The sequence below is a fragment of the Candida pseudojiufengensis genome (assembly GCF_024610245.1).
Source record: "Candida pseudojiufengensis strain CBS 10847 chromosome Unknown scaffold19, whole genome shotgun sequence".
Classification (NCBI taxonomy): domain Eukaryota; kingdom Fungi; phylum Ascomycota; class Pichiomycetes; order Serinales; family Debaryomycetaceae; genus Lodderomyces; species Lodderomyces pseudojiufengensis.
Window position 1 is genome coordinate 26,871 of NW_026261531.1, and position 16,184 is coordinate 43,054.

Genomic DNA, 16,184 nt, shown 5'->3' on the forward strand with positions numbered 1-16,184 from the left:
GTTTATTAAATTTTTAATACGTGCTAAATCTAATTTCGTTATCGTTTTTCTCATTAGTTTTTCTCTTGAATTTAGTTTAAACTCCTTGAAACTAGTTTGTAGATAATTGATCATATAAATCAACGGTAACTTATCAGGTAATGAATTTAGGATTTCAGATGTGGAAAAATGTTTTCCATAGCTATCAATGAAATGTTGAATGGCAAACTCCACTCTCTCATCTTGTTCAAATTTCTTCAAGTAGTATTGAAAAATTATTTCAAGCTTGTCTTTATCAAACTCGATAGGTTTAGGATCAAGCTGCTTGTAGATTTTCAACTCCAAATGCTTGCCAAGAGCTAAATTTTCAGCTGTTGAGAAATCTCCAAATTCAAGTAGTTTTGAAATATTTTGATTTCGATATATGTGATGATATTCAAATAAATCAATTTTTGTCTCACTGCAAATAGCTAATTCGAAAGATTTGAGATATAAATTGATGAATGATTCAAAATTTTTATTTTCTATGAATTCACCTGAATTTTTCAATAGTCTCAAAAAGCTGATCCAATTCCTTTTTGGCCATTCTTCATGCTGCAATGAGTTTAATGTTTGATATTGCGTATGAGTATTGTTTATTTGGGCTCTTACCAGCTCATCATACATTGACTTCAATGTAGACATTATGAGATCAAGTAATTCATCTTTCAATGAGACGTCTTCCAAAAATGAAGTCTCTAACAATTCTATTTGCAATAAAGCAAAATCTTCATCCTTTGAAACATCCGACAAACTATTCAAGATTCTTCTATTGACCTCGTGATATTGTTTAGATTGTCTCATATATTCATAACCTTTAGATTTATCTAGCTTAATTATACTTAATAATAGTTTGCTGTATTCAATTTCTTCGAGACTTGCGTGCCGTAGAAATTCTAATGCATCATCAATTAATTCGTGGTTCATGTATTTCAACAAATATTTGCGATAATCTGGGCTATTTCTATCCGGGAGTAGCTTATATATGTTTGAGACTAAATATTGTTTGTTTGTGTCCTCTAATAGAATATTAATTATGGAGTGGTCAATCTTTGAATCGCTCCAAATATCCCTATCTATAAAATTTTTGATATGACTTGGTGATGACAATTTATAGTACAATTTTCTAGCTTCTGGAGTCATTTCACTTGGCTCTAATGACTGAAGATATTTCTTAACCATTTCTTCATCTTTGTAGTCCCATTGTTCTAATGTTTCCTGTAAACCTGGAAAAACTTCATATATGACATCTTCACCCAATAATCTGAGGGACAAGTTGGGATTGATTTTGAGGCTTCCATCTTCATTTTTGGCCAATAAAAAATCCACCGGATCCATCTCTTTTAAAAATGCAACGAGAGTTTTTAAAAGATGAACATAATCTGAATCATCATGTAAATTTAATATATTATCAAATTCGTTAGATTCCAAAGATTCGTGGAAAAAATTGTTTGCTGAAATAATAGAATTTTCCTCATTTAAGAGGAAAACTTTGTCTTTATTGAACAAAACTATGTTTGAAGTGAGTGTTTTAAAATTCCCAATCAATTCTTGCAAGTGTTTATCTTCATATAAAATATTAACTCTGGAGATATTGAAATCACATATTGTGCTAGATAAATCATTGTTTTCCAATTTCTTTTCAAGCTCAGTTAATTCTATTTTTAATGTCTTTTCTAAAGTTTCCAATGATGAAACGATTAACGAGTTATCGAAAACCGCAAAAACATATGGCCAGTTTATCACTACGCCACCTTTCGGATATCCCTGATTTATCCAAGACAAAGTTCCTCTAGTAGCTTCACCATTTGAGTTAATAAACATTGCAATTGATGTGTTTTCGTCAGACAGAATAGTCAATAAGCATTCTTTTCCTCTGAGATCATCAGATGATTGGAATGGTACTAGGTAAGGAGATATCTTTAAGTCCGACTGGTATTCAAATAAAGTGGTTATGCTGTTGGTAGTTAAATCCAATGCTGAATAATTTGTCTTGTTCGCTAGTAGCATTAAATCTTTCAATGGGGGAGTGACTTTCACTGCATCAGTATAGTCAATATTCTTAACTACAATCCATTGGTTGTTTTCTAAATGTAAAAACGAAACCTTATTTGACTCAATTGCAATTATTGAATTTCCATCTTTGTAAGGCAGTATTGATTTAACATTATCTAATTTATTAGTTGCAAATGGTGAAAGTTCTGGTAGTGAAAATGTCTCAATATGATCATCAATAACTAACACAAGTTTTTGAATATTCTCCAAACACGAAATATCTTTTACACCTTCTGATCCAATTGGTAAATGAGTGATTAAAAAATAACTGGTTGCATCATCAAATAAATGATAATGAAATAAATTTCCTATTGAAGTGCCAATGTACACATTTCTTTCAAATGATGATATCGATGATATTTGTTCATTTAGTTTTAACGGTAGATCATTAATCAATGGTTCGACGGAGTAATTGATCATCAATGTTCCAACATCGATCTTTGGAAATTGCAGTTCTTTTTAAAAATAATTCCGAGAGTTCTATATATTAGCGCTCAGAAAATGAAAATTAATTTTAAAACAAATTGATCGGTTTCATTCATTCTGAATATTATATAATACATAAAATACAATGATCTATTTACAAGACAATGCTAATTAAGAAGATGATGGTGGTGGAGGGAAAGCAAGGTTGTCTCTATGAGCAATATATTCACTATCTGCATATCCCAAGATTGATTCAATTTCTTGACTTTTGTGTCCTTTGATTAATCTGATTTCATTCGCAGTATAATTAACTCTACATTGACCAACCTCAATTAAATCATTGGGGTTCTCAATGTCATCATCTTTAACTTTTATAGAAACACATTCGTTTTCATGGAATGTTCCAATGACATCAACTATACCAGCAGGTAAGAGACCAGCTCTATCTCTTCTAGTTAATGCTTTAAAGCATCCCTTATCTATAATTAATGTTCCTCTAGTCTTCAAACCATGTAATATCCAAAATCTTTTATCAGACCGAATCTGAGTATCTTGCGGTAGACTTAAAAACCTAGTATGTAATGGAATTTTTTTATCCAAAATGTCTTTTTGAAGTATATTTATTTGTTCTTCTATCGATACCACATCTTTATCTTGAGATTGTATATGACTGACAATATCCAATATGTAATGAGGTTGACTTGATAAAGTAATAATCGTAGTAACTCCAACGTTTGTTGCTAAACCAGCTGCAATTAATTTCGTTGTCATTCCTCCAGTTCCTACATTTGTACCAGCTCCTCCATCATCATTTGTATTTACATTTAATTCATCTATTTTGTCCACCACCAAGATTGGTTTTGCATTTGGATCCGTTCTTGGATTATCTGTATATAAACATTCGACATCTGTCATCAAAAACAAATAATCCGCGTGTATCATACCAGCAGTTATTGCAGATAATGTATCATTATCTCCAAATTTAATCTCTGACACTGATAATGTATCATTTTCGTTCACAATTGGAATTATACCCATATCTAGTAGTTCATTTATTGTATTTTTTGCATTTTTATATTGAGTGTAATCGATGATGTCATTTCGGGTAATTAATACTTGTGCAATAGTTTGATCCATTTGTCTAAATAAATCATTAAATAATCCTATTAATCGCCCTTGACCAATTGATGCCAAAGCTTGTATTGCAGATAATTTGGTGGGTTTTCTTTCTAATTTCATTACTTTCATTCCAAATGCAATTGCTCCTGATGATACAATGATAATTTTATGACCTTGTCTTCTTAATTTTGTTATTGTTTCCACTATATGTGACATGTTAGCGATCCTTGGCTCTCTCGTCGTAGCATCCACCAACGATGAAGAGCCAATTTTGACCACTATCGTAAATTGCTTCTTCTTCACACTTGTCATTGGGATTGTATTGTTTGGATCTAAAGATTTAGCAGAACACCAAACTGTTTCATAAATTTTTCATGATTTGAGTCATCAGATATTTTGAGTACTACCAAATGGTTAACTAACATTAAATACTTTAAGACTCTGACCCGGTTCTAATGATTTTAATGATGTCCGCAAGGAAATGTAAAGGGATTATTTTCTCATTACAGTTGTTAATAAATCAACAAAGTTTTTACTCGAGAATGATAATTTAACCTTAATGTTGTTTTAGGTTTAAAATTATAGTGATTCAAAACATAATTATAGAACAAATCGTTTAATTTATCTGCACTCTCTCGAACTTTTGCAACCACAAAAAAATAACAATATAATAAAATTATACTCCGGCTGATATTTAGTGTCCCAGACAGCAATTGATATCGTCGAAGTCACGTAAGCAAGTGTGTTCGTCACCAAAATGACAAAATTTCGTTTTAAGTCGTCGCTGACCATCACGGGGTTTCTGTTGATTAAGGGGTATTTTTTATAGTCAGAAACAAACTTGCGTAAAATTAATGATTACATAAATCGGTTGCTCTATACTGAATCTAAATTAGAGTTCAAACTTTACTCGTCGTTTAATATTGAATGTCTATTTAGCTTCTTCTAAATACTTTCAATCGAAGAAGCCTCCTTCGATTCTTCCAACAACTTTGCTTTTTTTTCATCTCTTTTAATCAAAAAATGAACGACAGCAGTAACGATCAACCCTAATGCAGACAAACAAGCAGTATATGTAAAACCAATAAAGTACTCCGGCTGATATTTAGTGTCCCAGACAGCAATTGATATCGTCGAAGTCACGTAAGCAAGTGTGTTCGTCACCAAAATGACAAAATTTCGTTTTAAGTCGTCGCTGACCATCACGGGGTTTCTGTTGATTAAGGGGTATTTTTTATAGTCAGAAACAAACTTGCGTAAAATTAATGATTACATAAATCGGTTGCTCTATACTGAATCTAAATTAGAGTTCAAACTTTACTCGTCGTTTAATATTGAATGTCTATTTAGCTTCTTCTAAATACTTTCAATCGAAGAAGCCTCCTTCGATTCTTCCAACAACTTTGCTTTTTTTTCATCTCTTTTAATCAAAAAATGAACGACAGCAGTAACGATCAACCCTAATGCAGACAAACAAGCAGTATATGTAAAACCAATAAAGTACTCCGGCTGATATTTAGTGTCCCAGACAGCAATTGATATCGTCGAAGTCACGTAAGCAAGTGTGTTCGTCACCAAAATGACAAAATTTCGTTTTAAGTCGTCGCTGACCATCAAGGGGTTTCTGTTGATTAAACTGAAAATAAAAGGCTGGCCCCAGCTACAAGGCACTCCAATAAGGAAGTATAGGAAGTAGTGAAACCCTATTGGAACATCCCATTTGGCAAGTAGACTGCAACCTATGATCAAACAAATAAAAAAGCTGCTTATGAAAAAAATATTTTTTTTACCCCCTAAAAAGTCGTTTATGTACGAAAAAAAAATTACCATGACGATACCAACTGCAGAAACTATTGGAGGCCACAGATTATAAACTGATGAAGGTTTATGCAAGTATTGTTTCAAAAATAATTGGAAGGTGGGTTGACCACTGGCATTGCATGAGTTGTTGTAACAAAGAAACAATATTGGGAAAACATATACATGATAGGTATTGAAAAATGATTTAATTTTAGCCCATGAATAAGATTGTTTAGTATTTAATTCAGCTTTTAATAACCTACGTCTTTCTAATCCAACTAATACATCTCTTTCTGAGAAATAAAATGTATCCTTTTTATTTACTTTAGGTATACCTGGATGAACAATCACTGTATATACTCCAATAACAAAACTAATCATGAAATCAAATACAAACATTATTTGAAAAGGTTCTAATGAAGAATGTTTAAAAGTCTTAATAATAGCTTGTTGTAAAAGTGGAGTAATAATACCTGCTAATCCAGAAGCAATCAGAAAATAAGCACTTCTTTTTGCTAATTCAGTTGTTCCATAATTTGATCCTAAAATATATTCAGTTCCACTAAAATAATTACTTTCTGCACTTCCAATAAGAAATCTTAAAGCATATAAGGCACTAATATTATCTCTTTTAACACCAATCATTGCTAAAGTTAAACAACTAACAATCATAATTGTAATTCCAAAATAATATCTTGGACTAACACGATGCATAAGTAAACCTAATGGAATTTGAAATATTATATAACCAATTGTAAACATTGTGACCATATAATTATATTGATTTTTATTCATATTATAATATTCTGACATTCCATTAACATAAGAAGTTGTAATATTTGATTGATTTAAATATTTTGCAGTATATCCTAAACATGAAGATGATAAAAGAAAGAAATCAAGTTTTAATAAATATGATTGTTCAATTGGATTTTTACCAGTTCCATCCCAAAAAAATCTTTTAATTTTAAATGATAATGATTTATCTCTTTTTTCTAATTCTTCTGGTGTTAAATTAACTGATATATCAATATATTGTTCAGGAGTTTCATCAATTTCGACTTGATGAAATTTTGTATCTCCTGTTTTATTTAATGGTGAAGTTGATGAATTTGAATTTATAGATGTATTTGAACCATCGGATGGACCATAATCTATAGTCTTTTGATTCCCATTAGGAATAAATTTATTCCAATTTACCATTTTCTGAAAAGTGCAAACAAGGAGACTGAAATTTGATCTTATCAAAGGTATAGTTGATCTGAAACTTCTGGTTTTATTGGAGTCTTTATATGATCAATGAAGATATTTCAATTGAATCATTCTATTGTGGCAGAATCATATTGAAATATGCAAAACCGATAATGATATTTAATTCCTTTTATATTAGTAATGATGTTTCATAGTATAATATGAAAATTGTATAGAAAGCGGAATAATGAGATCTAAGTTTTATTGTTCTAAAATTTGTTAATTAATACATCAATGTGTTTAAATGATTGTGGCTTCTTAACTGAATGTTAGGCGGTAGTTGTTAATATTAATTCTAATTAGTTTGCTCATAATCTCGAACCTGCTTCGAATAGAGTGGTATAAGATTCAAAAACTCAATTGTTTGAAACATGATAAGAATTTCTCACTGGTAAAGAGTTTTTTGAAATATACAAATGTCAAGGAATAATAGATATTCCGAAACAAAAATTTTTCTTGATTCTAATTGATTCTCTCGTAATTTTAACAAGGATCAATTCTTAGTTCTAGAATAGACAAATATGTTCATGCAATTCGTTGTAAGTTTTATATTTCATTTAAAGATCATACCATTTTTAATTGAATGCATTTATCAACAAATTTTGAAAATTGTACCTTATCAATTTTGCTACAATTTGCAATTTTCAACTGTGGTTGCAAAAAGAGGGATAAAAAAATTAAGGATTCAAGACTGCATATAATTTTGATAAGTTTTTGGTTTCAGATCCCGTGATTTTAATTGCAATATGGGGGTAGTTCTGATAAATGTAGATAACCCTATACCATAGATAAAAAATTAAGAAGTATTAGTCAAGGAATAAAAGAGTCTTTTTAGGATCAGGCTACGAATTTGAGAGTTAAACAAGGACAAATTTCTAAAAACTAAAATCAAACTCTACTTTTTTTTTTTGTTTTTTATAAATCTTTTATCAAACTCAAGAACAATCAACAACAAAAATCAACAACAAAAATCAACAACAAAAATCAACAACAAAAATCAACAACAAAAATCAACAACAAAAATCAACAACAAAAATCAACAACAAAAATCAACAACAAAGAACAGCAACAATCAACAACAAAAAGGGACAACAAGAAGCAGCAAAGGACCAATTATAAATGAAGCACCACTAAAAGAATTTTTAATTTTCATCTAACCCTGGAAGGACTAAATCAATAGAATTACAATCAGAATTTTTCAAATCAGCAAATTCAGATGACATAATTAATTGATGAAGATAAACTTCGAATTTAATATGACATTCTAAAGTCATTCCGTGTTTTTTCTCAACAACTGATTTTGCCACTTTAGCAATATTTTTATTTTTTGAATATGAAAGTTTCATTAATTTATTAAATTTTGGTTTATCAATATCTTCATCTCCATCTTCATATAAAGGATTAATTATATTAATATATTTAAGATTTATAATAGAATCAGCATATTTAAGTACAGATTGTAAACCTTTGGCATCTGAGTCATAAAGACAAGCAGTTAAACAATCAATTGTTGAAGTTAATTCTTTAATAAATTTGTTAAAATCAGTTTCATAAAGAAATTCATTACTTAATAACAAAACATTATCGACTTTATGAGCTTCAAAATATGCAGCAATTTGTAAAAGTATATGTTCTTTTTCAATAATTAAAATAATCAAATTTTGAGGATTCAATTTTTTAACTTGTTCAATTAATTTTGATGTTAAATAATGATTTGGAATAATACCTTTATTTATTACATCTTTTGATTCAGTCCCGAGAATTAAAGGTAATTCTAATTTATAACCTGGAATTTGAAACGAGCACCAACCAATGTGTTCCATAGATGAGAAAATTAATTCAGTATCTAAAGATTTACCTAAATGTCCTAATTCTGAAGTACAAGATTTTGAACCTAAAATTTTTCTATTAAAATAATGAATAGATTTAAAACATAATTGTAGATTATGAATTTTTTTAATGGTTATTATTGCAATCATTATCATATAACTTAATTTGGATTTTTTATGTTTTGGTGTATTATTAACAATCATATTAAAGTTTGGATTTATAAATTGATGAAGTAATAAATTCAAACTAATATAAATAAAATTATTTAAGATTGAATAATTTGAATTTTTTGTAACATTTATTGTTAATGGTTTCACTTTATTAGTCAATAAATTATCAATGATTTTTGAAACAGAAGGATTTGAAATTGATGATGATGATAATGATGATGATGAAGAGGATGATACTGGATTTTCGTCCTTATAAGTTCCTTGCATTGGCACTGGTTTTTTTGAACGAAAAGAACTATCAAATTTGTAAAGATTGTGATTTTTCAATTTTTTACTTTTTAAAGCTGGACTTACTTTGTAATAATTTTGGTATCTTGTGTCAACTTTTCTCTTTTTAGTAGCCATTTTTATGTTTGAATACTCTTTAATAATATAAGTAGTTGTTAATTATATGAAGAATGAAGTTAATATGTTGAGTAAGATGAGTAAACTGAAAAATTACAAAAAATATGGGAAAAATATAATGATCTGAATTGATTTGAATTATATTAATGATATTTCATGAGGATTTTATAGTCAAAAAATCCTGTGATTGTTAGGTACAAAACTAGACAATTACTGTATTAAATAATAACTGCAAAATAATAAGACAATAAGCCTTATTTATCTTAAACAAAAAGTACTATAGTATTGTAAAATCTAAATTAGGAATTAAATGGGTTTGATTTGAGACAAAATATTTTTTATAATATACTATTTTCATTTAAAATAATTAAAGCACCTTATAATTAATTGTATATAGATTAATGATTAATTAAATCCTTTTATAATATCCATACTTTAACCCATACCACTTTTATAAATTTTTTGTATGGGGAAAAAAATAAGAAATTATTTAAGAAAAAAGATTGTTTCAGATTTGTTATTTACGAAAACCTTTATTATTTATTTGACCGAATAAGTATTAAACGTTTACTTTTGAGTTTTTTAATTTCATTATTATATCTAACTTATAGTACATATTAAAACTTTCTATTAGATAAAATACGCGTATTTTGCAATTGGTTTGCTTGGTTATATTTGTATTGACTTATCACTTTCTTCCCAAACTTTAAATAATAATTTTGAGAATTATTTGGCACACTTCAATCAAATACAATAATTTAGGTTTTGTGGACTCAGTTTATATTCGCCACCACTTCAATTTGACTTGCTAACTTTAATTCAATTTTTATCTTTAATACCGTTATAAAATATCACTTTAACGGATCATTTATTCTCTCATGGATTAATCAGAACATCAAATTAATTTCAATAGGTTTGGTTCAATTCGTGTATTAAATGTAATGTAAATGGCAAGAAGTGTTATTTCCTAAGTATATCTATTAATAGGTAGGTCTATAATTACTAAATGAATCATTAATAAAGATTTTTTAATTCTTTGACTAACCCAATATAAATTTTCGTTGTCAAGAGCTGCTTTCACTGGTACACTTGAAATAGTCTAGACTTTTGTTCGTTTTACTTGATTAAGAAAAATTGATGTTGTTGCAAATTCGTTGTGAACCAGAAACATTTTCATCACAAAACGAATGAAGCCTTATGTAAAAAGGCATAAATTAATTCTGAAAATAAATATAGTAGACTAAAGATGATAACAATTCAAAACCGTATTAGGGAATGGTAAATAAGAACAGTTTATTATTATTAAACTTGATGGAATAGATTTGTTGTACGATTTGGTTGATGAGTTTAGAAGGTTTTAAATTGAGTAATTAAAGTTTTTTCAATTTGTTTCAGAATTAAAAATATGAAACAAATATTTTTCACATAGTTTACACAAAACAAAAAAATTTGCAGTAAAGTTTAAAAATTAGTTTATAAGTATTAAAATTAGACGAAATTGAAATCTGAAACTTCATTAATACTTGAATTACTCAACAAATAAATCAATTAATAATGAACTTCAATTTATGATTTTAAAATATTGGCTTAAGATTGGTATTAATTTTCTCAACAAATCCTTATATATAATATCAAAATCTTGCAAAAATTAAACATAAATTCTAAAAATTACTAAAAAATTCAATATCAATAGAACAACAACACAAATGATTTCAATTGAAAAAAACAATTTTGGAAAGATAAGTATGAATTATGAAAGATTCAAAGGTGAAGAACCTAGTACTTTATTTCCAGCTAAGGCAATGAATTTTAATGTTCATTTTAATTCAAAAATTTTAAATAAAGAAATTATTAAAGGATTTGAAAAATATTTTTTAAACTCATTTTATGAAATTGAAAAACAAGATTGGAAAGAAGATGGTATTTTTACATTTACATTAAAAGATCAATTATTAGTTCATGATAAATTGGATGGTTTATTTTATGCAGATTATAACATTGAAATTAATTTAGATATTAAAGAAGGTAAAGAAAAAAAAGAAGAAAAAGATATTAAAAGTTGTTTAAATTCTTTAGTTGTTCAATGGATGATGTATTGTGATAGATTTTGTCCTTTTATTTTTGCAATTCAGGTAAGATCAAAAATTAAATCAAATTTATTTTCAAATCTTGATGATAAATTATTTCCATTCAAACCAGAACATTTATTACAACATTTAGATGAAGATATTGATAAAAAAAGAGAAGAAGAATATATGAAAACTCATGGTAAACCTCCAGGAAGTATTTATTTAGATGAAAATTTCTTGCTTCATTTTGATTTATGGAATAATAAAACTATAGATGAAGTCAGAGAAGTGTTTGAATATATTAAAAAGGCTAAAGAAAATGGAGAAGATAATTGGAGAGATTGGAATTCTGAATTGGATGCATTACTTGATGATTATTATGAAAAACATGCATTATCTATCGTCTTAAATCAAAATACTATAAGATTATATAATACAATGACATCGGAATTAGATTACGATATTTTAGAATTTTTAAATTATTAAGTTTATATAAAATTGATAAATATATAATAAATCTTTTTCTATCTATAATTAAATATCATTTGAAATCTCTACTTGTATTTTAAGATGTATGTAATACTAGCTTAATGAGGTTTCTTCTCATTAATTTATGATCAGTAATCAGATCTATCATTCTATCATTCTATTTAAATATTGATTCTAAATTATCAGGATTAATTTCTTTCCAATCTGACAATTTTGTAGGTAAATTTTCCGGTAATAAATGAGGATACTTTGTTTTAATAGCTTCCAATATACCATTAAATAAAATCTTATAAGCTTTTGGAGTATAATGAATTCCATCATTCAAATAAGCTTCAAAATTTCCAACTTGCCATTCATTTAAATCTCCACTCACTTCAAATATTTGTTCTTTAGTCCATCCACCATCTTTTCTAAATTCTTCCCAAAGATCAATAAATGGAATATCATAATCATTCGCTACTGATTTTGCTGCTTTTGAATATTGATAAAGTCTTTTATTTGTTGTAGCATCCTTACCTAAATTTTTCTTTTCAGAATTTGTAAACTCTTTTACTGCTAATTTAGGATCATGTAAACCTGGACCAATTAATATAACTTTAATACCATAACCAATTACGGTTTTCACTAAAAATTCAATATTATTCTTATATTCTTCCAAACTTACTGGCTGTATTGAATTAATATTCTCAAAAGCATCATTTGTTCCAAAAAATATAGTCATCAATTTAATATTATCCTTTGTAGAATTAAACTCCGATTCAAGTAATTTTGGTAATATTAATTTTGCATGTTTGGAATTATATCCACTATATCCACGATTAAGGATATCTAATTTTCTAATATATAAATTTTGTAAACTTGGTTGTAAAGCAAAATTATCAACTATTTCATTACTATATTGAGTTATTGAATCTCCGAATAAAATGAATTTATTGTAGTTCATTATTGGTGATATAAGATAATTTAGTGATGGTGTAAGAGCATTAGTATTAGTAATACATCAACATTTGTGAATCATGGAATTTATAAATTGTTAATAGGATTTGATAATTAACAAAGATCCACAATTCGGTTAATGAAAACTTCGTATCTTGTTCAACCTGTACATAAAAGTCAACCCTAACTTCTTTCTACTGAGTATTTGTCCCTTATTCCACAACACAAGGTAGTAGATTTGTAGTTCATCAAATGCTGAAGTATCCTTTAATATTGTGTAGATTATTTTACATATTTAGTATGTACAAGTGGTAAAATTCATCTGAAAATAGTAATACTGCTAGTGAAGTGTTGTTTTCAGTAATACTTATTAAGATCAATTAGATCTAAAGTCAAACATTATTAATCAATCATGTGACTTCTCTTCATTTTTATATCCGAAGTTCCTACGAAAACTTACAATATGTTTTGATCAAGTTCCAAGTGATATCATTAACCTTGAGAGGTAAATTTATAGAAATAGTTCAAAATAGAAGCATTATATATCATCAAAATTTTATTAATTAATTACTATACCCATCGTCTAAATTCTCTATGATATTATTAAACCAAAATCCAATTAATACAACAAAATAAATTAATATTAATATAACTCCTTTAAAATAATTTGATTTACCTTCTGCATAAATATATGTAAAAAGATAAATTGAAATTAAAGTAGCTATTATATCCCATCTTGGAAATACTAATGAAAAAATTTGTTCAACATTTATAAAATTTTTAATCATTGAATAAACAACAAGACTTGGAATTTGAATAAGAACAACTTGTAAAGCATATGCACTACCAATCTCCATTGAAAGTGCAACATTTCCACTAATTGCAAATGATATAGCATTTAAAAATTCTGTTGTATTTGGAACTAACGCAAAAATTGTTAAACCTAAAAATTTTGGATCAATTGGAAAATCAGCTAAAATTGCATCAACATTATCAACTAAAATTTCAGCAATTATTGCATATAATACTGTTGCTCCTAATAATATTACAGTTGATTTATTTCTTGACCAATTTGGTGCATCATGTCCTCCTCCTTCATGTTCATCTTCTTTATGTTCTTTTCTAAATTCTGTATCAGATGGTGTATTTAATCTCTCAAGACGATCAAGTTGTGTTCCGGCCGGTTTTTTGGATTGAACCGGTGTATTAACACTGGTAACACTGGGAGATCTAAAATATTCTTCTCTTTTAACTTCATGAGAATTTGTAGCCCAAATTAATGATGCATGAGTTCTTAATGTAAACCATAATCCACAAACATAAGCAGCAAATAAAGCAAGTGCAACAATAAATGAAAAAGGTTTAATAACAGTATAGTATAATGGATCCAAAGTAAATGAAGGTTGAATAAAACGACATTTAGTACAATCATCTAATCCAGGATTAAATTCACAATTATTACATTTAATTTCATAAGCACCATAAATTTGATAAAATAATGAAGGTGCAAACATAATAACCATTGCAAATAATAACATGGTTGAAGAAACACCAGCAGATCTTGGATTATAACGTTGAGTTTTTCGTTTAAAAGCTCCACCACACATTGATAAACCAGGTAACAATAACACACCACCTAAGATTGAACCAATCATTGAACCTTCAACTAATTTTCCTTTAGCTTGATTTAATGCAACACAATATAAGAAAATCTCCACAATTGTTGAAAAAAATGCATTAATAACAGCACCTACTCCCATAGATGATTGAGCTGAAATAGATGCAACTGCTTGACCAATAAAATAAGCTAATGGAATAATTGAAAACAAACATAAACAAAAAATTACAGTTGGATTTGTAAGAAAAATATTCCATTCCAATGTTTCTTTGAGGAAATAATAATCAACAATAACAAATAAAACAACTGATATTAAATTTATAAAAAAGATATTTGTACCATCTATAGTATATTTATAATAATGCCATCCACAACATCTATAAGTACATAATAAAATCATTTGTTTTTTTCTTTTCAAAGCTGGATTTTTTTGTCTTCTTTCATAATATTCTTTTTCCCCTTCAAAATCTAATGCTAAAGGATGACGCCTTAAATGATCATTAAGAGTTGCCGTAAGATTAGCAATTGGGATTGTAAAAACCAAAAGCCAACATAATAAACCAATAAAATATGATAATGGTTGTACAATCACATAAAAATAAAAATAAAATGCAATTCTACCAGCACTCCAATCACCTCTTCCAAAAAATCTTACTTTAATATCATTGGCTTCAGTACCATCGTCAGTTTCTGGAATTGTTTCAGGAGTTTGGCCATCATCTAATGTATTATAAGCATCTCTTAAAGGTCTTCCTCTATGATCTTTCATTAATGGAGTTGATTCTTCAGCAGAGGCAGTATAACGTCTTGGAGGTGCAAAAAACAATCTACCTTCTTCTTGAGCTCTCCATTGATGAAATTCATTTAATGTTCTACCTTCTAATTGATCTTCATCTAAATAATTTTTATCTTTATTTAATAAAACAAATTTTCCAAACGGCCATAACCAGTATTGACCTAATTTTAAAAATGCTTTTACATAAGCTCTCAGTCTTTTTTTAATAGCAAATCCTGAAAATAAAAATACAAATCCTGCTCCAATCAAGCAAGCTATGAATATTAACAATCCAGCTGTTAAACTCCATATAAGATTAGTTAATTTAACACCCCAAAAAATTCTTGATGAAGTTGGACGTCTTGGATCAAAATCATGAATATCTTCGTCAGCTCTTGTTGCAACGGATCTTGCCTTTTTATATAATGATGGTTTCCAAATTTTTATACCGAATGGATGAGTCGAATTAATTGCATTTTGTCTTTCTTTCAAATTCAATGATTCCATTGATGAAGTAGAACTAATTGAACCATTATCAGCAGAATCGTCATTCTCATCACCTTCTTCTTCTTCCTCTTCGTTGTTTTCATTGTTTTGCTCCTCCGTTTCATCTTCATCATTAACTTGTTTTTTTTTATCGTTTTTCTTCAACATTCTCAAATGTAATTCAGCATCTGATAACTCTTTTGCAATTGTTGATTCAATACTAGGAACATCTTGTCCATCCTGATAATGCCTCATTGGACTTTTACTACTTCTTCTTTGATATAAAGCTTTTAAAGCATCGTTATATCCTTCAAGATACTCTCGATCCGTTTTTTTACTATTAGCTTCGGTTGGTTCATTTTCAGTATTATCGTCTCCTTCTTGTTCATTGATATCATCATCAACTGAATAAATCAATTTTGGATGACTTTGAGTGACACTTTGACGTTTTCTTAAAGTTGGTCTTGATTTTCTTCTTGATACGCTAGTTGACCTATTTCTCGGAGTAGAAATGCTCGTCACGCTTGATTGTCTTGATTCTTCTAATCTTGTTGGATCAGAATTAGAATTTGATGGACCCATTTTTGGATCAGATGACATGTTCTATTCAATCAACAGTTGGCAATTGAAAGGAAAGTTGTTGATTAAACTTTATGGTTATCTATTTTAAGTTTACCCTACAAATAAAGTATTATTAATAGAATATTATATTAAAACAGTTTTGTGTAACCGTTATA

At 28.1% G+C, this 16,184-nt stretch overlaps 7 protein-coding genes across 7 annotated transcripts; 1 reads left to right on the forward strand and 6 right to left on the reverse strand. All coding sequences in view use genetic code 12, as the record gives it.

Annotated features, from left to right (window-relative positions):
* Positions 1–13: 13 nt before the first annotated feature.
* On the reverse strand, positions 14–2,493 carry KGF55_003796 (CORVET complex subunit; the record flags this gene model as incomplete). The annotated part of the gene is made up of 2 exons (XM_051758628.1): positions 14–29; positions 125–2,493. 2 exons carry the CDS (start codon positions 2,491–2,493, stop codon positions 14–16), a joined length of 2,385 nt encoding a protein of 794 aa, XP_051613419.1.
* A 177-nt stretch (positions 2,494–2,670) lies between these two features.
* Positions 2,671–3,930, reverse strand: PRO1 (glutamate 5-kinase; the record flags this gene model as incomplete). Its single annotated transcript, XM_051758631.1, has 1 exon — positions 2,671–3,930. The coding sequence occupies one exon, from the start codon at positions 3,928–3,930 to the stop codon at positions 2,671–2,673; it is 1,260 nt and encodes a 419-aa protein (XP_051613420.1).
* Positions 3,931–4,974: 1,044 nt separating this feature from the next.
* On the reverse strand, positions 4,975–6,621 carry KGF55_003798 (uncharacterized protein; the record flags this gene model as incomplete). The annotated part of the gene is made up of 2 exons (XM_051758632.1): positions 4,975–5,268; positions 5,602–6,621. The coding sequence occupies 2 exons, from the start codon at positions 6,619–6,621 to the stop codon at positions 4,975–4,977; spliced, it is 1,314 nt and encodes a 437-aa protein (XP_051613421.1).
* Positions 6,622–7,811: 1,190 nt separating this feature from the next.
* KGF55_003799 (uncharacterized protein) lies at positions 7,812–9,074 on the reverse strand (the record flags this gene model as incomplete). The annotated part of the gene is made up of 1 exon (XM_051758633.1): positions 7,812–9,074. The coding sequence occupies one exon, from the start codon at positions 9,072–9,074 to the stop codon at positions 7,812–7,814; it is 1,263 nt and encodes a 420-aa protein (XP_051613422.1).
* Positions 9,075–10,780: 1,706 nt separating this feature from the next.
* On the forward strand, positions 10,781–11,629 carry KGF55_003800 (uncharacterized protein; the record flags this gene model as incomplete). Its single annotated transcript, XM_051758634.1, has 1 exon — positions 10,781–11,629. One exon carries the CDS (start codon positions 10,781–10,783, stop codon positions 11,627–11,629), a length of 849 nt encoding a protein of 282 aa, XP_051613423.1.
* A 160-nt stretch (positions 11,630–11,789) lies between these two features.
* IAH1 (isoamyl acetate-hydrolyzing esterase) lies at positions 11,790–12,575 on the reverse strand (the record flags this gene model as incomplete). Its single annotated transcript, XM_051758635.1, has 1 exon — positions 11,790–12,575. The coding sequence occupies one exon, from the start codon at positions 12,573–12,575 to the stop codon at positions 11,790–11,792; it is 786 nt and encodes a 261-aa protein (XP_051613424.1).
* A 556-nt stretch (positions 12,576–13,131) lies between these two features.
* On the reverse strand, positions 13,132–16,047 carry KGF55_003802 (uncharacterized protein; the record flags this gene model as incomplete). Its single annotated transcript, XM_051758636.1, has 1 exon — positions 13,132–16,047. The coding sequence occupies one exon, from the start codon at positions 16,045–16,047 to the stop codon at positions 13,132–13,134; it is 2,916 nt and encodes a 971-aa protein (XP_051613425.1).
* Positions 16,048–16,184: the final 137 nt, after the last annotated feature.